At 42.4% G+C, this 21,466-nt stretch overlaps 1 protein-coding gene across 1 annotated transcript; it reads right to left on the bottom strand.

The window, feature by feature from the left end:
* Positions 1–4,832: 4,832 nt before the first annotated feature.
* NPEPL1 (aminopeptidase like 1) lies at positions 4,833–18,882 on the bottom strand. The gene is made up of 12 exons (XM_084296560.1): positions 18,614–18,882; positions 17,176–17,361; positions 15,865–16,035; positions 13,286–13,375; positions 12,557–12,638; positions 12,232–12,374; positions 11,632–11,709; positions 8,212–8,312; positions 7,442–7,565; positions 6,992–7,168; positions 6,194–6,304; positions 4,833–5,729 (listed from the first exon to the last, which is right to left on the bottom strand). The coding sequence occupies exons 1-12, from the start codon at positions 18,761–18,763 to the stop codon at positions 5,571–5,573; spliced, it is 1,572 nt and encodes a 523-aa protein (XP_084152686.1). The 5' UTR covers positions 18,764–18,882; the 3' UTR covers positions 4,833–5,570.
* Between the last annotated feature and the right edge of the window lie 2,584 nt (positions 18,883–21,466).

Here is a 21,466-nt window from a genome sequence, read left to right as displayed (position 1 = left end):
AAAGATATGGAAAAATGTCTGTTTTCATATGGGCAGACACTGCCCGGAACTCTCTCTGTGGGTTTTGTGTAGGAGAAGTGTTTGAAAGAAAATATGAAAGGGGAGAGAGAGAAAAAAAGGAGTCCCCACACCCCAACTTTTGAAAACTGTTGCTTGCCCATTCAGCACCTAGAAGCCACCACACACCAAGACAACAGGATTTCTAGGACACAAACCACAACGAGGACTAAGGAATAAAATACATTAATTCAGTCGATGTGCAAGTGGGGAAAAAAAAAAAAAAATATATATATATATATATAAGTTAAAGTGCCTATTATGGGCCTCTGCAGCTTTTGGTTCAGTGTGGTGTAAGTATAAAAGGATGTTTTTCTTTTATGGGCTTTCTTCTACAAGTCCCAAGATGCTAGTGTAGAAAACACAATTAATGATAGTTTTGTGCATCGGTACTAGAAGATAAAAAAGATGTCCTGGTTCACCTAGTGCAGTCCTGGAATCCAGGCTCTTGTCTTGATGTTGCAAAGATCATTTTTCACAAAGCTATTTTATCCCAAGTTTTACAAACAGGATGGGATTTCCATACCTCCCAGTCTCAGACTGTACCCAAAGCCAGCAGTAGCACCTATGGTTCCTCAGCCCCTGAACACCCTCCACAGCTCAGATACCCAGATGAATTCTGGTCAGAAGCTACAGGAAAAGCACAACACACCTCAGCCCCATCAAGGAAACCAAGGTAAAGGCCTGCAGCCAGGACTCCAGCCTCCAGCAGATGCTCCAGCCTAAAAGGTACCAGCTGGCCCCAGACAGGCAGGGCCCACAGCCTCTCTAGCTGGGCCTGTGCTGAAGATTTATATGCTAACATTTTCTTTATGAAAGCCTGGAGGGAGTCTGAGAAGGTGAGTGACTCCTGTTGTGCAATCCCTTCTCATGACAACTTCTGGAACAGCTGTGGCCAATTAGCTAAAGATTTCTTTCTTTGCAGAAGTCTTCTTAACCTTCAGGGCAGAAGAGGAAAATGGTTGCGAAATATGGTGTGGGGCTGCACTATCTTCATAGTGACTTGCACTGCATGGTCCCCTCTGTTCCTTATGCCTCTTTGTCAGTCAATGCCAGGGGTGACCACCAGCCCTTGGACACCTCTGCCAGCCTTGTAATGGGCGGTTACAGGGTAAGGGGCTTCTCTGACATGAGCTGACACAGATACAATTTCAAAACTCAGTAGCCAAGGGACTTGAACAAGGGAAGAAGTCCTTTCACATCACAGATTAGCTGAATGCTGTTCAGTCCCATGGCAGGGAGGAAGATTGAAAAAAAAGCTAAGGGAAAATGAGAAGCATGGAAGTAGCAAGTCCCGTTTAATCTCATTCAGCCAGCGTTTGGCAGTGCCAAGAAGTGGTAGTATATGCAGCTGACTTCACTTGCTCCATACAAAATGAAGCTAGTCAGAAAAATCTGTGGCAAGGTTTGCAAGCTGAAGGTCAATCAAAACATTACAGAGATTTTTCCTGACTGAGCACGTTGGTCTGGGACAACCCCTCAAGCACCCAACTCCTCTTTGCTCTAAGCAAGCCAACAGATCACCAGCTCAGCACCTCTCCCGGTGAGGAGGCAGCCCTCTTGCTCACAAAACCAAACAGAAGAACTCTGCTGGTTCAGACTTGCATCCCAGAAAATGCAGCGTGGGCAGCTCTGTTCCTACAAGAGCTGTTGTGACTGGGCAGCACCACACAGCACTGCCCAGCAAAACTCCCTTTGACTCAAACAGCCTGGAACAAGCAGCACATCCTCCGCCCAGCTGTTAACTTGCTTATTGCTGAGACCCCAGGGTCTGGCATAACGCAGAGCAGGCCTTTCCAGCTTTTTGTCTGCTCTGGTGCACCAGAGCACCAGGCCCCAACCTGTCACTGCTGTCCCAAGCGCATTGGGCCCTGGTTTCTGACAGCTCTGTTCATCCCACCAGCTCCTTCTTTACTATTGTCCTCCCAATATAAGCTAGTTTTGTTCATAGCAAACTACCAAAAGCAGAACCAATCTGTTGTACAAGTATTCATCAGCCCCTGGAGCCCGATAGCTGTGACAGAGAAGCTCACTAACTCACCCGATGCCTGTGTCAGCTTTCACCAGGAAATCCTCAGCTAACAGCAGCATTGCCCAGAGGAAAAAACAAGAAGGAAATAGTGAGCCTGCTGTTGCAATGCTGTGTGAGACCAGGAAGGAGCCAATATCCACATTTTTGGGGGAAAGCACTACAAAACACACATGGGCAGAGAGCTAATGCCACAGAACAAGCAGGCTTAAGAGGCCTACTCCATTTTCTAAGGTCAGCAGGAAGGTGTGACCTGCACTCCCCAGGTCTACTAGCTTATGCTTAATTACCAATCTCCTTCTGAAAGTGCTGGGCCCACCACATCTGCAGCAATTTAAGCATTAATAACTAGAGAATAACCTAGAGAGATACCTCCTTAGCTTTATGCTGCTTCTGGAGCCTGGTGTCAGGCTCTGCACTACCTTGCTCTGTCTCTAGCAGTTGCTCAGAAGGTAGGTCAGCTGGGAACCTGGAGCTTAGGAGCCCCCAAATTTTACTTCTTTATTTAGATATTAAGGTTATTTTCCACAACCCAGTGAGCCCTGTAGAGCTTTGGTATCTTTGATGGAGGACATAGGCTCTAGCGAAGTTTTATTAAGCTACATAGCCCAGCAGAGCGTGCTTCTATTTAAAGATGCTTAAGTGGTACCAGAATATACTTCAGGTGTGGTCACCTAAATCCACTGAGGTAAACCTCTGCTGTCTGAAAGTGTTCCCCATAAGTAACGCACTGCTTTGTCACATGGAGGGGACTGTGCAGTTAAATATGTTCATAACCACAAAGCACTTGGTCAGGACAGTAATAGCTGCAGTAAGAACATCAAACAGCTTTTTAATCTGCTCAGTTATTCGCAGAAATGGGCGTCAGTTGCAAATTCCAGTTGCAAATTCTGTTTGATACAGGCTTATTTCTGCTTGGTAACCATCCTGTGTATAATTTCTGACACTGGTTATCTGCTACTTCTAAGGCAGTTTTGACATCTCCCCTTTCTTAGATAGTTTCCAGACTTCACACCAAGCTACTTCAGGGCAAATGCTGCAGAAGCTAAAATTGTCCTTCATGTGAAAGTAGGTAAGAAAATCCAGGAGCTGGTAGAAGTGTGCCTTAGTGGAGCTAAAATTCTGTCCATTAGGGGGCTAAGAAAGATTGTGAGCTTAACAAGCATGAGATCTGAAACACTGAAGGAAATCTGAAACTTTATCTAGAGACCACAAATCGGTTTAGGTATCTAAATCTGCTGTAGCGGACAGACTTCTTATCTAAACAGAAGGAAATAACAATGTGCATGGGAAATAGTAAGAGATGCTAATTAAAAATAAAGCAAAACAAAAACCACCTTGATTTTTATTTAATCATTGGAACAGCTCCTTTTCAAAAAGCATCAAACCTCTTTCTCTTCATTAGGTGTTGGGTTATTTTACTCTGCTTAAGCAAATTTAAACTCTTTTTTCAGTTTTTGATTTCCTAAATATTTATCTCTTCTACTCCTTTTCAAGTATTTCCTATTAGATTTTTTCAATATTAATTTTATTAGATGGCTTCTACTATGTGACTTCCAAGTTAAATCCAGTGGTATGATGTGCTTTGAGAAACAGTAAAAAAGAAAAATAACATCCTAAGTTATTAAAATCTCATTTCTCTTTTATCTGGACTTGCAGCACTCAGTGAATAATAATCTTGTACACCACAGAACTGCAGGCTACTGTGTATGTAAAAACCTGCCTCATTTGGCAAAACACCATACATTTCTAAATTAGAACTAATTAATCTGAAGAGTGTTTCGACAGCATGGAGATTTCAGAGAACTGAAATTAGAACATTTTGCCGTTAGCTTCAGTGGTCAGACTGAATCAGAAATGAAAATAACTCTTTGACATATTTCCTGAAACAGATTTTGGTAGCAGGTAGTGCTTTACACTGATCATCTAGAATGACTGAAGATAGAACTTTTATTTCTATGTACATTTCCTAAAACTGTGATCAAGTGGACAAGGAAATAAAGAAAAGCAATAGGAACATATAGGAAATAATGAAATTCTGGGGAAGAAAAAAATGTTGCATTCTGCCTATAAATCAAATACAGCCAAGAAACCAAAATGAAAAACTTCTACATTCTGCATCAGGCTTTTCACGAGGTCTTTAATCAAAAAGACAAAGCCAAAACCAGATGTGTACATCACTGTTAGAACTTCCATCTAAAATCTAGCACCAGTTCTCCCCAGAGATCACCTCCGACACAGGGAAAGGTATAATTTGTCACAACTCTGCTGGACTTTATCTTCAAAGCAGCCAAAAGTGTGTGCTGTGTTGGATTTTTTCAACATCAATGCTGTTTGAGCCAAGAACTGTTTCCAAAGGCTGATGCTTGAATTCACCAGGCAGGGACTAACACTGATTACAAGTTGGTCACTCTGTTCCTAACTCTGCTGCTGACATATAAATTGGGGCAAGTCATTTCCCGTGTGTGTCCACGCCAAGCTATTACTTGGAAACTCCTTGAGACTACTTTATACAGAAACTAATATTACGCATCCTGACTACTGTTGAATCAAACAAATGAAATGAATCATTGCAGTTCTTCAGAACTGCACCATACCAATCAATATAAGCTGTTACTGTGTTAGGGTCTGTCTTCAGATGTGTGAGTGCTGGCAAAAGGAATTTGAACAGAGCAATGAGGTTGCACACAAATCTTTGGAACACTCAGTATTCTCAGAAATGTAAATAACACTATGAAGCACCACATGGGATATGTAAGCTGCTTTAATAATAATAAATTTATTAAGTGGCAAGAAGCCACTCTGCTTTGTAAACGGATTTTACTCAATCACAGCCCCCCAATTTTTTCCTCATTTACCATGAATACATTCTGTAATTTGAACATGAAAGATTTATGTAGAGATATGCTCTGGATCACTTAGAGATTTTACTGGTCAGAAATACATTACACATGCGGGAACAGCACCGTATTAAGACTAAAGGCCTTTTCTCATTATATCTCCTTTACTACTAAGTTAAATTGTCTTTGAATATGCCAAAACTACAGTTTTCCTTATCCTGTGTTCAGAGATGTAGTGGGGCCTGCAGAAATGTCTGATAAACCCTCATGTAAAATAAGTAATTCAGAAGGCTTTGTAAGCAAGAACTGCAGTTGCTTCTTCAGAATAGAGAGAGCTTCTCATGCATTAATGCACTTAGTTTGGTTTCATGAGGTGCTCAGAGGAAGATGTGCCTTCCTCCTGGTACAGTTAGCTGAGCCTGGAGTCTGCACCACTGATATTGTTCAGCAACTGTTTGCACCAATAATTTAAAAAAACACTAACAAAAATGAATCAGGCTGTTTTTATCAGAAACAAGTAATAAATCTTATCATGATAGTAAAAAAAATGGCAATTTCTGACATGTGACATTTTCATTGCTTGAAAACAAATCAGTGCAAAGTGAGGTAACACATGCACCCCGTCACATAGAGCTGGGGGCGCATTAAATCAGGCGCCGCCTTTTGGAATCCCTCTCCATATCCTCAGGGGGAGAGTCTCCATTGCACCCTAGAGGGGACACCATGTTTAGCAAAGGGTCTTCAGATGCCCCTCCAAACAGAGACAGCAACAAAGCCACGCCATAACCAGTAGCTCGTTCACCCTGGAAAACAAAAAACAATTCACATTTCAGATTGTATAATATGGGCTGGTTTAATTTAGCTACTATCAAAAGCACTGACAGCACACGGCCATAGCAAATACTTGAGAAACACTGTCAAGCCTGCTTGACTTACGCTTCTGTATCCTTACTGCTATTGCAACCTGTCACTGTTAGATTAAACCAACACATCAGTTGATTCACAAGAACAGAGCTCACACTGACTTGAGGATGGACCTGTGTTAGCATTCTTCAAGAGCATGTTCCATCCAACAGGACCATGGATTTGGAGCATGAGCTGAATAAGTTGGGTTTAAAACAAAGGTGGGTTGGGGGATGAGGAGTAAATTGGATAGTTTTTTTAGGGGAAAAAATTGCACATGTTCCATCCAACAGAGGAGGAACCCCAAGAGCAAATGTTTTGTGTGAGGGAGGTGAGTAAAATGTCAGAAGTCCTATGAACATACCGCATGAACAGGGGCAGCAATGTCTACATGGACCCAGACTCCAGGCCAGTCGAAACCGATGTGAGAAGCAATGAAGAGCCCAGCACAGGAGCTTGGACTATTGTCTCGGTCCTGCAGAAACAGTAAAAATACAGTTGGTCTTGCAAGAAAAGAAAACGTCAGTGTTGTCTTCTTGACTATAGATTTGCACAACTGTCTTTCCTAATTCAAAGCTTAATGGATGGCTCTAAAACCCAGTTTTTAGTCATGTATACTGTAAATGCTTTGAGTTAATTCCTGGGTAGCAATCTGGTCCTGCTTTTTTCATCTTCTGCCCAAAATCATTTCTGCAGTGTTTTTGGAACTTGCTGCACACTGTAACTCTCAAATTCTGCAAAAGCAGCTGCAGAAATCCCTGAGGTCTCTGTCCTCAATTTCCTGTTTTTTCCATTCTCAGTTACTGTCTCCAGTGGTTATATACGATCTGAGGAATGCTTGATTTTATTTCTTAAAAGGTCTCCATCCAGGAATTTAGCATTCATCTTAAGGTTATGTTTAAAAGGCAAGCAGTCCATAGACAACTTTGCAGCAGGCTACCCCATTTAAAATTGATGCTGAATATCAGTGGAGTGGCATTTATCTTGCAAAATCCCCAATTAAATGGTCTTTGAGGTCCTAATACAATCCATTTCTAAAAGATTAGAACCCACAGGAAGAACTTTCAGACAGCTATCAACAGATGAACACGTGATCCAGAATACACATAGGAGCATATTTTTATCTAATAAAAAAAAATGTAAAGAAAAAAAAGTATCTTACTGCAACAGAGTTCTTCATATCAGCTACAGCAGAGGTAAATTCACTGAAATGGAGCTCAGGGCAATACACGAGAGGGTGGACCAGGTCTCCACAGTTCCTGCCAGCTTTAACACATGCCCTTTCCCACTCCTCGTTATTGGTAAGGACAGCAGCATGATACTTTCCTGTAGCAATTCCCTAATGAGATATACAACAAAATCAGGAAGGATTAAGCCTGACAATGCTGCACACAATAGTTCTGTACTCTCAGCATTAATAGCTGCTTTCCATCTAACAGAACCACCAAGAAGAAAAAAAAAAAAACATCTTAAAAGTACTTGACAAAAAAAGGTAGTGCTACAAACATAGACAAAGACATTGCAGCTACGGCCAAATCTCTTAAAATTGTACATATAATGCACAGACACTAGAAGGATGCACCCCTGTCCACTAGCAGGTCTGTATCAGTACCTGAGCTCCAGTAAGAGTCGCCATATCAAGAATGATATCAGCTCCAAGATCTTTGCATGCGTAAGCTACTCCATCAGCCAGTATCAGCCTTCCTTCTGCATCAGTGTTATTGATTTCCACAGTTCTAGAAAGAAAAGAGGACATTTAATACAACAATACTTCAGATTACAGGTTAAGACATCTATCCTGACTAGAACACTTGGTTAGAAGGCAGACTCGAACCTTATGTACTTTCTTACTTGAATCTGCAGGACTGTACTGCTACATATTCCACTGTTTTAAGCATTCAAACAGAACAAACCTGGAAAACTGTAATAATAATACTGCCTGCACAGTACTGTCACTGCCTGTCAGGCCTGTATAACGCCCAGCATGTCTGGCTGGGATTTTACTAATTACTGCTTTCCACTAAGTATCACACTTGGTTTAAAACCACAGGAGATTCTTAGACAGTCCAAACCTGCCTCTGTAACTGAGACAGCACAGACTACAGATGGGCACAGAAAACTGGTCGTACTGGAACAAACACAGGAACCCAAGTGCTTTAAGGAAACTTCATCTCATGACAGATGATATGTGTCTTGATGTGCACTTACATACCACACAGGTCACTCTATGCACGCAGAAAACTCATACTATGGCTGTCTGAAATCCTATTAGCAATCCTTAGGGAAGCTGTTGAGGTTCACAATCTATACAGTACGCAGACAAACAGAACCAAAGATTATTTCCTCTCAGTGTTTCCAGGAAAGATATAGACACAAACTTACTTTCCAGAGTAAAGAACATGAATGTCATCAGGTCTTGTTGCACGTGGTCCAACCGCATTCTCAGCCAAACAAAAAACAGCATGAAGATTGTCTTTAAAACCCTGTAATAACAATAGGAGAGAAATAGGTTTCAATTCACACCAAGCTCATTTATTTGGACTGAAGTCAATGTGGAATTATGATTTTATGGCAGCAATGCCACTAATTACATGGGAAATCTACGATGAATGTCTTATCTTGTAGCTGAGGACAAGAGTTACAGAAAGCAGGCAAGGAGAAAACATGCAGTCCTGGCTTTAGACTTCTGAACTCACCAAAAAACTGCTGGGCTCACCAAAAACACCCCTTAAGTCACAGAACTACAGTACCCCTGAATGAAAATCAGCTGAATACACCTCCAAAGATGTGCTACTTTAATTTCAGTACAACTCCAACACAGACTCACAACAGAGATGTATGAACTTTATAACCCTTCACCTTTTGTAGTCATTTTCTGAAAAAGAATGAAAGATCCAAGTAACAGATGCTTTGAGCATGACAATTAAAAAGGCTTGTGACAGCACGTTACACAGCCAGTCAGGATGCCTGGGATTATTTTCCAAACCCTGTTTTTTCCACTGCTTTTATTTAGTTTCCAGTGACAGCAAAGACACAATTGGGGTCACCTGAGAAACTGAGCTCCTTCCCATCACTTCTTCAGCATCACAGGAGAGCTTACAGTACTAATGGAAAAGGATGGAAATAATAAATGCTAATACGCAGCCATTTGTGAACTCTACACTTTCCTAAAAAAACAGCCCCAGATGAACAGATTCCATCTCTGATAATTGTTCTGGAAAGCAACTTTGACCATGGCAACCCTGGAACGTGGTACTCCTCCACGTCTCAGTGGATCTATCAACTGCCAGCAACGCAGCTTGCTGCCCAGAATCAAGCCTGGAACGCACATAAGATATATACTACCAGTATCTACCTTCTCTCTTTACATGTGAAAGTAAAAATCATTCATGACTAGTATTAGTTGTTTTCCATTTTTTATTTTTTTATAAATACAAAATTTCTGCTACAAAGGACATAGCATTTTCAAACTCTTCTTACCCCTTAACCTTCTCTTTTCTGCCAGATCCCATCTAGTTTACTTTGGTTCAAAATCACGCACTTATATAGTTATGGATATTTTAAAACATGAAGATTTTCTTTGTACAGTGACTGTATTACGTGGAAAGATCCTACCAACACAACAGGAGGCAGCAGCACTAAACAAATAAAAGCATCGTTCCTCCTCAACTGGGATAGCTAGTCCTAAAGACATCAAACTCCTATGGAAAACGGGGTCAGTTTTACTGTCAATCTCTTAATAAAAGTCCTGTAGCCAAAGTAATGTGGACTTGCTGAATCAGCCCATGTTCTAAAGTCCAAAGGACAAGTACATCAATCAAAAACTTTCAAAAATAACACACAGCCTCTAGAAACCATAAAATAACTTTACAGCTGCTTGCCCAGCCAGTGGGAAAACAGCACTGTAGATAAGATACCCTTCCATCTATGATCCTTTCCTCTTCCAAAATTGTCCGCAATGAAAAAACACTCTGTTAAGAATCTCTTACTGAATTGCACCAAATTTTCCTCCCCCAGTTGGGAGATGTGGTTAATCTACTGTCAAAAAATGTAAACCCACTTCCACTATCAGCTGCCTTTTATTGAATCTCATCCTGCAGCTTTTTAAAAGCAGGACTCCCTACGTTAACATGCAGGAGGTGAGAAGGATTTAGAAAATGTGTTTTCTTTTCTTCCTTGTGTTGGAAAGCTCACAATGGATGAAATGCATATTTGAAGGAAAAAATAACTCAGTTGTGTTTGCTATCCAAAGGCTTTTAAAATCACATTGTAAAATTGCTGAACAGCATGTAGGCAGATGATATTTTCTGAAGATGGATAATAACCTTTGCCCCTCTTCCTACTGAGCTTTCTATCCAACAGAAGTTTAAACTTCAGTCTTTTTGACAAAGTGCAGCTAATTTAAACCTCTTCCACATTTATATTATTCTTAAGAGTGTTAAAAAAGGTCTTGAAACAGTAACAAAGACAAATTATTTCCACTGCCTACCTGAATACATTTTCTGCAAGGATTTAATTAACAAGTCTTCTTGCATGGGATTGTAATACTAAGCAGCTATAACATTCTCCTGTTTTTAGATACAAAGGCACAGACTTCTTGTGAGGTATGACAGCTTCTTCAGGCTCAGTTTGTCCAAACAGATTACCACCAGTTTATTCATTCGTGTATATGAAATATCTGATGACTTACATTCACAGCTACTGCGATTGTGAACGCAACTTGTCAGTGCAGATAATTACATGCACACATACTTCTGAAACAAGGACTGAATCACTGAGAGAACGTACCACATGCATGGTTTTCCCAGCCTCTCCCAAAGCACTGTAGAAGTTCTAGCTTTTGTTCCCTGCAAACATGTGATCTAACTTTCTGAAGGACTTGGTTATGAAAACCTAGCAGTTTTCTTATGATGCTGCTCAGAAATGTGTTTTCAATTTTAAGTCTCTGCAGATAACTGAAGTTAACAATTCTTCCACATCAAACATACTGCTAAGGCCAAGGCACAGAGCTAAGCTGTTGAGAAATGGGAATTTGGCAATGATCATCCCCTGGACAAAGCTTCCATCAGATCTATGCATTAATCTGCAGCAGTACAAGTTCTTTGAACTTTGGATACTCCTTGGAGGCAATAGCTGCTCTGTCAGCAAGACTCAGTGACTGAATTTGTGGAGAGGGCAGGGTTTTATTGGCAGCAGCTACTTCATCTCCCCAGTTCATATTGGGAAAGCAAAACGTACTTTTAAAAAATTCTTCATATTTCAATGCTTGGCTTCTTCTCAGCTCCCCTACTACTTTCTGACCACAGGAGCCCAACAAGCAGCTCCCGATGAGACTAGAACTGCCACTTCCCTAGTAGGTTAATATTAGAACTGGCGCAGGAGTTGGAATACGGATAGGCTTCATACCCTGAGTTGCTCATCCCTTTCTTTACTAAGGGACAACAGCTGCCCCAAATCCCAAAGCTTAAACAATAAAGCTTTATACCTGGATAACTGAGGTATGAATCTGATTCAAGGAACTACAGTCAACTCCATCCTCAGAACAGACCCTGAAGCTCTAGAAAGACTCATAACAAAAAATCAGCACTTGAGCAACTTCTCACAATTCCCAAGATACCAGCAAAGATTTGAAATGGTTTCCTGAAATAGCATAAAGAGCAGAGTGGCCCAAGATCGCTAAAGGCGGTGGCAGGTCAGAACTTTAGGATTAGGCTGGCCCCCATATCTGGGAATATATCCAAAAGCCAGCCTGGTCCTTGGCAATGCTAGGCTACATGATATCAATTAACACATTTTACTTACTTGCTTTACAGTGGCTTTGAAGGCACCCAAAATAGCAGCTGCTCCACCACAGTCTCGCTTCATTCCAGGCATAGTAGTCTATTTAAACAGAGAGAGATTTTTTAAAAAAAGAAGATTTTTGATTTCAGTTTCAAAGTACAGCCTGATAAAACTACTGTTTCTGATGCTTCTACAACTCTGGTCTTGACAGTGTCATAACAAATGCAAGGAACAAATGCACGTCTACTTCTACTTGCTTTAGAACTGGAAAATACTAAACCTCTATTGCTAATTTGTTAGAAAAAGGAAAAATGTTCATTACAAGACATGCATTGAAGTCGACTCAAATGGGTTTTGTATCTTTCTCCAAAATCGGAAATGAAACATCTTTGTTTCTCACTTTCTGCTAGCAGCGTGCAATACTTAAATTGCACCCAGTAGCTCTGTAAAATATTCCTTGAATTCTATATAGTCTTTTCTCATGGTATTTTGTGTCTGCACAGATGATGGTAAATCAAGTGTTTACTCAAACAGATACTCTTTGGTTTCTATGGACATTAACAGAATTACTTCCATCAGGAAACAACACGGTAAGCAAAGACAGCAGAAGTGTTTATGTACCTTTCCCTTAATGCTGAGTCCTCCGGTATCATACACAATACCTTTGCCCACCCATGCAATGGTCTGTGTAGCACCATCTGGAGTGTGACTGAGAACTGCTAGAGCTGGAGGATGCAGAGCTGCCTTGCCAACCCCATAGATACCTGGAAAACAAGACAGTTAAGCCACAATTAATCAAGAAAGACTGCAAAAAGACTGGCTGTATCTTGGAATACTGTGGGCTATAAAACCATTTCAGAAATGCATAAATAAAATATCACAATGGAGACAATACAATATCCCAATTCACTGCTAGGAAAAAAGTGGAATTTTCAACAAGATATACCTCCAAAGCCTCTCTCCTTCAGCTCTTCATCTCGAATAATGGTAGGAGTAATCCCAAGATCCCTGCCAACTTTTTTGATTTCCTTCATCATTAAAAGAAAAAGGACAATGTCAGTCAGTCAGTCATCAGGACACATTTGTGTCATAAAACCCACATGCGGGTTTTACATGATTTTGCATGTACACACATACATTCACTATTTTGGGACTGATGCTGGTTTCCAATGGTCTAATTTCACTGACACCCTTGACTATTTAGTATTGCATGAAATGCAAATCTGACCTTTAAGCTCTGCCAGGAAGAGAAATCTTCAGAGGTAAAAGCCAGCTGTTCACTCTACTGAACCATGATGAAATAGGGCAGGAATATTTTCACCCTCAACAGCTTTCCAGATCCTGATTTGCAAGCATGTCAACTTCTGTCCCATAATTTCAGAAACTTACCACCATAGGGCTTAAGAAAGCACTAGCACTGGCAAAGGAGCCCGTGTCATCACCTCTTCTGACTCCCAGTTCCTTACACCAAGCATTACACTATCTCCTTCCAACTTTGGTAAGTTGTACTAAATATTAATAGCTAAAGAAATAGCCTGAGCATCCTTGAACGGGTTGTTTAATACATCTCCTAGACTGACACAGCAGTTTTGCTCAGAGATAGGCACACTAGTTCTTTATTGCTGTAGTCAAGACTTCCAACATGTAACTCTTGCTCATCAGCTGTATTACCCACCTCCAGGAAGTTATCCGTGTTCATCTCATTGCAAGGGGTGTCCACGATTCGAGCAGCCAGTCTGACTCCTTCTGTAGCACTTGCCAGGCACTATAAAAAGAAGCGAAGACACTTAAGAACCGGTCTTGGTTTAGGTGGTTTTCTGCATAATGTTGTACCTAGTCCTAAGCATCCTACACTGGATATAGGATTCCCCTGGAGCACAGTAATGCCTAACTGCAACTGATCACAGGTAGCTGAGCAGTACTGACTAACGTCAACCAAGCTAACTTATTTTCCATACGTGTTAAATAGAAGATATTTTTTCCTATGCTCTGATTTCTAAGCAACTGGATTCCTTCCAGTGAATTGATTCTGCAGAATTAGTAGCGTTCTCTGCTTTAAAAGCAAGACCAAGAATGCAAAGCAAGGTGGAGGGCTGGAAGGACAAGATAAAACAAATCCAGGAAGCCACAATGAACTTGTAGACTACTTGGGCTGGAAACCTGCAGCAATTACATAATGTACAACATGTTTTAATACAGCAGGCAGCATGGTTCAGTGCAACAGAGATTAATACCATAAGACGTTCTATATGGCAGGCACATGGGGAAGGTGAAACATGAGCTGTGTGAAACATGCATCGACTGTCTCGCTCCTGTGGCAGAACTGGACTGAGAGCAGACATACCTACACAAGAATGGACTGAACCAAAAGGGCCCACAGCAAGCACACTGAGGCTGTTCCCTCAAAGAAGCATCCTCCTGGAAAAAGGACAATGAAGGCACCAGAGGCTAAGCTTTAACTTTCAGCTCCTGGGAATCAACAACTTGAAGCAAAAAAGACCAGGTGGAAGGGAATTGTTCAAGTTTTCCAGTAGCCACACTACACCAAAGACCACACACACAGCAGAAGGGTGAGTCAAGATGGGTTTCAAAAGAATCTGATGTGTTGGCTAGTTATTTGTGCTGAGGTATCTGAAGTTTGGCTTGGCCAGACTGGCCTAAGGACTCTATATATTCTGTATCCCAGCAGACTCATAAACCTTGGCTTGTTTTGGAGTGGTGCCTGATTCCCTACAATTACTTTGATTGCTTTACTTCCCCTAAAGGGATAAGAACCTCCTCAGGAGCCAGACTAAGTTGGGAGTGATTCACCACTAGGGTCATGCAGGTAAAAGGAGGTGCTCTAACGTTAACGACAAGTCCAAGGGAATCAACATGACACTCACAGAAATAAGCTGTGCCTGGGTTTGGCTTCCAGGGTACTCAAGAGAACCAGGACAACAACAACCTTAAGTAATTGCCCTATAAAACTGTGACAATCCCTCTAGTCCTCACCATAAAATACCATGGACAATGCAGTAGGTGCAGAATATGGCAACATGCCTAGGGAGAGGTTTAGCTAAAAAATGCTACCACATGCCTCTTCCACGCTCTACACAAGCTGTCTGGTGCTGGTTGAATTTAAGGGGTGAAAATTTAGCTTGGAGGAAGCCAGCAGTTGTTTTGGCATTGACATCAAAGGGAAGAATGGGAGAAATATATAAAATATATATATTTAAATAAAGAATTTTTTTTATTATTATTATTTCAGGGTAAGGGAAAATTCAACGATCAACTGTTGTACTCATAGCACATCTCTCTTTCATTTTCCTGAAGACTGGTCTGGCATCATTTGCTGTAGCCAACTCATTTAGTAGAATAAGAACAAAGTATGCAGTAACAGTTATAGAAGGAAAAAATCACTAAAGCTGCAATTCTGCGAATTTCAGATGTAGCAACAGTCTCCTCAATCAGATCACAGTGTCAATGTGCACTGAAATACAGATCTGGAGCACTGACCTGGAAGTCACCTAACCGCTCAAGTGCAATACTTGGAAAAGCTTTTAAGTTAGGATCTTGAAGATAATGCCCTAGAATAGTAAAGGTTACCTGACGAGTAGTTTCGTCTTTAAAACAGTCAGGTGCAAGGGAAACAATCTTTGACTACCTGCTACTGAAAGACAACTTAGACAAACACTGAACTGTTATGTACAGCTCATCCCCAAGCTGAAGCATTTCTTCAGGGGTCTTCCTTCTGGCTACAGTTTTTTATACAAACTCAGACAAAGAGGTACATCACACAAATACCAGAAGCCACACGTGATCCCAGAATAAACAACTCTTCAGTGACATCAGTGTGATAGTCACCTGCACACCACAGACAGATTGTGCCCAAATAAAAGAGAGCAGCCCACGCACCGAAGATAATAGTATTAAACACTAAAACCCTACTATTTGCATCTGTGATAAGTGTGAGAAAAGAGGAATCTGTGTTACTTGTTTGGTGTTTTTCACCCCTGAAACATACATTCTAAATAGCATCTTCAGTCTTTGCTGCAAGAATATGTTCAATATTTCTACTCACTTGTGCTCTGAACTGAACAATTTCAAGGAACTTTGATCTAGAATCATTTCTTACTTTAGATACAACACCTACGCCATATGTAGCCTGAGGTACACATTTGTGCATGCAACAAACGGAAGAAATTTAAAAAAAGATTTCAGAGAATAATGAAAACAAATGATCACAAGGGAAAGGGGGGAACAAAAGCCTACTTTAAGAGTTGCCACTTCTATTGGTCCATTGTTTTGTCCAACCAGGAAAAACTCGACCGTTACAGTTTTCTTCTCTGTGCGTCTTGATGCACTGGACCGATGCGTAAACAGTGGGAAAGCCCTGGCCAACGCACAAGCAGAAGCAAAAACTTCAGACCGCTCACAGACCATCTGAAAAAAAAAGCCAGAAGAGAATCAAGTCAGGTAACATTAGGTAACATTAGGGACACGAAGACTGCATTTAAAGGGATTCATTACCATTGGCAAAGAGGAAAAGAACTGATGTCTGAATGGAGACACGCTCATACACTGCACTTTGCTTGGGAGGGGAAGCAGTATAAACAGCACCAAACTGAACTCATTCAGCTCAGTTCCCATATGGAAATGAACATTGCTGGACCTGACTGTGTAGAATTAAGGGAACTAGACTGGTTTAATTATAGGTGTCTAATTAACACTGGTTAGCCCAAGGATTGAGACAAAAAAGCAAGGGAACCATCAGTATGTGTTCGAAACAAATAAAACAGTGAGAGTAATGATATGAGAACGTGCTTAATATCAACCCAAACCTTTTTAACATATAAAATATTTTTCTGACGTTCATTACAGAAATTACTGATGGAAAGAAGTTTCAGTTAAACATCTCCACATATAAGTACAAGGGAAAAAATATGAGTAGAGTTAATACTCTTGCAAATAAGTTTTCCAGGAGAAGAGTATAATTAGATTTTGTTATTGACGCCGACTATATGAGCTTTCCGTAGTAAGCTGGAACTCTCGATTAATCTGGAGAAGCCATAGAAAGAAAAACCACCAAATTCATCCGGCTCATGCCAAAGGTGACCAAAGTAGCACACCTTTTCCTGCACAAGATTTGTGCTAGAGTACTAGTTTACATTAGGATTTCTAAAACTTATTGACTAATTTGAGTCACCCAAAACTGGCTATCCTATATAGACAGAGCACTCTGTATGAAGTCCATGTCAATCTTCTAAAGCATGATATGTACCATGTGCTAAAGCCTTAAATACTTTTTTTGAAAAAATCCACTACTGCTTCCCTTTGCATGGACGTTACTGGTTGAAAACATTCCATACATATCCATCCTTAATTTCTTCCAACTGTTTGAGCATGTATAAGCTATTATACTTAGGTCTTGTTTATGCTCCAGAGCAAAACCATTTATAAATGCTGGTATAATTATAGTGGTAACACTCATCCACCCCTTGTCTCCTTGGATACAGCTAAAATCCTGAAAAGTCAACAAAATACTAGACATTTCACCAGAAGCGTTTTCCAACAGCCACTTACAACAATACATCTGTTGACACCTCCTGGAAGACAATTTCTGACCAGGCGGGTGATGAACTGAGCTGCAGATGGACTATTGTGTCGGCTGACCCTGGAAGGCAACGCGGCCACAGTGGCGTAATTCAGGTAGAGAGGACAGCTGTCGGTAGGGTTTGGGTTCAGAGTGCTTAAAGCAGACTGCCATATCTGAGGAGAAAAGAAGAATTAAAAAAAGAAAGAATTGTATCAGACTTTGTTTCCAACAACTAAAATCCTTTATTTAAGAATGCCTCAACATAGTTGGAATAAGATGGAAAAACATTATGACACCCTTTTAAATGCAATAACCTCTACGACAGCAAAGAGGCAGGAAATATAATGAACCCATTTATTAATCAGAAAACACAAATGTGCTTTCCATTCAAGTATCTCTTAAGCCACATGAATTATAATTCAAAAGCACGCCATTAATGCACAGGCTGCTTCGGATGCTTTTAAGTTGATACCATTTTGCTAGTGATAAATACATGGACTGATTTACTAGCCCCACGTTATTCTTTCATGCAGCAATTTAATTAAAAGCAAAAAAGAAGGCTAAATATTGTCATAAGAGACTCAAGAGCCCAACACATAAAACTGCCAAGCATCTAGCAACCTCAGAGCCGCGATGCAAAACATCTATCGTTCTGCCACAAGCCATCAACACCATCTAAATAAAAATAGATCCACAGACTCCGCAGCCGTAGCTGAAAGCAGGGGAGGAGGAAAGGGACGCGATATCTTTCACCCCTTGCAGGCAGCGAGGCTGAGTCCCCAGCTTGCCATCTGCCACCCCAGAGCGTGTATTTCGATGGTTATTGTAATGGCAGGCAGCACCTTGTCATCTGGGAGGCATGCAAACCGCTTTCCACCCGTCAGAGCGGGTAAAAGGTAAGAAAGAGCCGCACGCTCCAAGGGGCAGCGCTGCCCTCAGCTCCGGCCACGACCCGGGGCTGCCCCAGGGCCTGGGGGACGCCCCGCAGCACCGAGCCGAGCGGCCCCCGGGTTTCGCTTTTCATTTTTTCTTTAGGGCCGCCTCGGGGGGCTTTTAGGGCACCGCTCAGCCGGGTGAAGCCCCTTCCCGCTGCTGAAAGTGCAGGTTTCCCCCGAGCAAGGCCCGGCAGGCCCCGGCCCCTACCCGCCGCAGGCCCCGGAGCCGCAGCCGGGCGCTCCCCAGCCCCCGGGCCGGGTCCGCAGCCCCCCGGGGAGCGCCCCGAGGCCGCCCGGCCGCAGCCGTGGCACGGGGAGCACCACGAGGCCGGGCCGGGCCGGGCCGGGGAGAGGAGAGGAGACGAGAGGCGGCCTCGGGAAGCGCCCCGCGGGCAGCCGGGAGAGGCGGCGGCGGCAGCGGGGCGGTGGCGATGGAGGGGCGGCGGTGGAGGTGTGAGGGGGGATCCGCGCTCCCCCAGCCCGGCCTCACCTCCTCGGTGACCCGCGGCTGCAGCTTGCCCCGCAGCTGGGCCCAGGGCAGGCGGTGCAGGTTGTGGAGCTGGCCCAGGACGAGCAGCGGGCGGCTCTGCGGGTCCGCCTCGCCGGCGCTGGCCTGGAACTCCAGCTGCACGTTCGCCATCTTCCTGCCCGCGGCCCGGCTCGGCTCGGCTTGGCCCGGCCCGGCTCGGCCCAGCGCGGCTCGGCTCGGCACGGCCCGGCCCGTCCGCACGGCTCCGCCCCGCCGCCCAGCGCCGGCTCGGCGGGGCGGGCACCGCGGCGGGGCGGGCGGCCTCCGGCGGCCGCGCCGGGCACCGCAGGCGGGTTCGGGGCCCGGATGTGGCTCCGGGCCTGAGGGTGGCACCGGGCCGGCCCCGGGGCCTCGGCCGGAGGTGTGGGGGGCACGGGCTGGCCGGCGGGGGGGTGTAAATACGCGTAGGGGTACGGGCTGCTTAAGCTTGTGTGGAATATCTGCGTGAAGTAACGTGATAAGCTGTAAATAAAACCTGAGGGAAGCGTGGTTTGCTTGTCTTGTGTTGGTTAACTAATAAGCACCCCATCACATTTTGCAGCTTATTCTTCCACTTGTCATTTGGAAGCCACTAAATAATACACACAGACAGAGGAGTGGTGTCCCCCTTGCATCTGAAGGGAACCTGACACGTAACGAGAAGCAACTCTAGGTCACAGAACGGCTCGGGTTGGAAGAGACCTTGAAGGCCACCGCTTCCAAGCCCCTGCCATGGCAGCAATGCCACACTGGTCAGGTTGCCCAGGGCCTCATCCAGCTGTTCTTGAACACCTCCTGGGACGGGGCACCCACAGCTTCTCTGGGCAACCTGTTCCAGTGCATCCCCACCCTCTGAAACACGAGTTATCAGGTGATCTTAATAGCCTTCTTTATTTGACCTGAGTTTCAGAAAACACACATAGATCATTTTAGTTTTCTACAATTCCACTGTTCATAGACAACAATGGAAAAAAGATGCTGCAACACTGCAGTGCACAGCGTGACATTCCTCGAGTCTTTCTGCCTCTTCAGTGAAGGTATTTGTACTAATTCCAGCCACCTCCATGTACAATTAAAATGCATGCAATTTTAATCAAGCTGGAACTCTTACTTGCCTCTCATAACTCCATTTAAGGATGGAAATGCTACATTTTGAAAGTGTAGAATCATACAGGGATAAAAATGGAAAAAGCCAAATTCTTTCCTTCATGAAGCTAAATATCAGAGAAAATGTGCTTCTAAAAACATTACAGAAACAGAGGAAAAAGCCAAAATACACTCTAAACTATAATATGGGCAGTCAGTTAAAGGAAACAGTTTTCCAAGCTCCAACTTTAATAGCAAATTTGTGTTTTAAATATAATGGGATTGTTATCCTTATATTTTAGTATTTGTCAAGCACCTCCTATTAATGTCAGGTCAGCAGGGAATCAGAACTCATTAATCTGCAGCTATGTGGAAAGTCTAAATATCAAAAAGGGAGTGCACTTCCATTTATAGTGGAAAAGAAAATGCAGATGCAAATAATGGAAGTACATCTAAGAAGAAAATACATATTAGGCTGAATTCCAGGAAAAAAAAAAAAAAAAAAAAAAAAAAAGCTTTCTTAGAGTAAGTCTTACTTGGTCCCAGAAGGGACATTATGGAAACTTTATTGCCCAATACATTTAAAATTAGCTTAAATAAAAGATCTAACAAAATCTATTGCAGAGGTCAATCACGTGTCATCACAGACTGGACAGGATAACCCAATAAACAAGTTCAAACTCCAACACTTGATAACACTTCATGTAGAGATATGAAAGCCAACTTTTATGAGTCTCTTTACTGAGCCAAAGAACATAAGCTGTGTAGGGATTCACTATTATTCCATTACATACGGACAGTGAGCAAAATATGAAAGAGAATAATAGAATTATTATTTCTTGATCAAGACATTCAGAAAATTCCACCAGGTAAACTCTCTACCATTTAGTACAGCTTCTGCCATTCCTACTACTGCAAGATTCATAATACCGTACTGTCCCAATCTGTATTTTCCAAAGGAAACAAAGCAGTAGGAAACGCTCATCTAAATCTAGAACCTTCCATCATTAAGTTAGGAACAGCAGAGGGGTGTCCTAATCAAAGCAACAGAATGACTGGAAAAGTCAGTTCTATGATACAGAAACTGTACTTATTTTCCACTAATAGTAGTTGCAAACATTTCTACTCATGTGAGCCTCAATGGAAGTTGCAGCATGGCCCAATCTTCTATGGCCACTTCAATTGTTAATCCTCTAGAAGTTGCAAGTATTAATGGAATTCAGCCACTCAATATTACATATTCCACCATAATTAATATGCAAAAGCATAATAGATTCCTTGTTTTAATTAAGCTTATATGTAATGCTTCTTAAAAGAAAAATTCTTCCATTTTACTTTTCAGAGTTTCTGTAGAACACTCGCAATAGATATTAATTTACTGTTGCAGTGCTTGTAATACTGTCGTTTTCAGATATCACTAGAATTAACTTCTACTAATAAGGAATAGCAGCTTCTTGTTGTATGCTTGCATACATTTTAATGGAGAAAGTCTGTACAAGCAAACAGCTTTATAAGTCATTCAGACCAAGTGGGGAACCACAGATTCTTGGGAGATGCTCTAGCAACATCGTGCAGTTCCCCGTGGCGTTCGGTAAGCAGTCAGGCAGAGGCTCAGTACAAGCTGAGAAGAATCCAGCAACCATGAAGAGGCCACAGTCCGCAGAACCCTGTGATGCACGCAGAGGTGATTACAGGGCTGGACAGAAGCAGTCACTTGGTTCAGGCAGCTTTTGCTCTTGTAACACCTGA

Source organism: Netta rufina, assembly GCF_964035555.1.
Source record: "Netta rufina genome assembly, chromosome: 16".
NCBI classification, from domain to species: domain Eukaryota; kingdom Metazoa; phylum Chordata; class Aves; order Anseriformes; family Anatidae; genus Netta; species Netta rufina.
The sequence above is the reverse complement of the archived record's forward strand: the minus strand, read 5'-3'. Positions and strand labels throughout refer to the sequence as shown.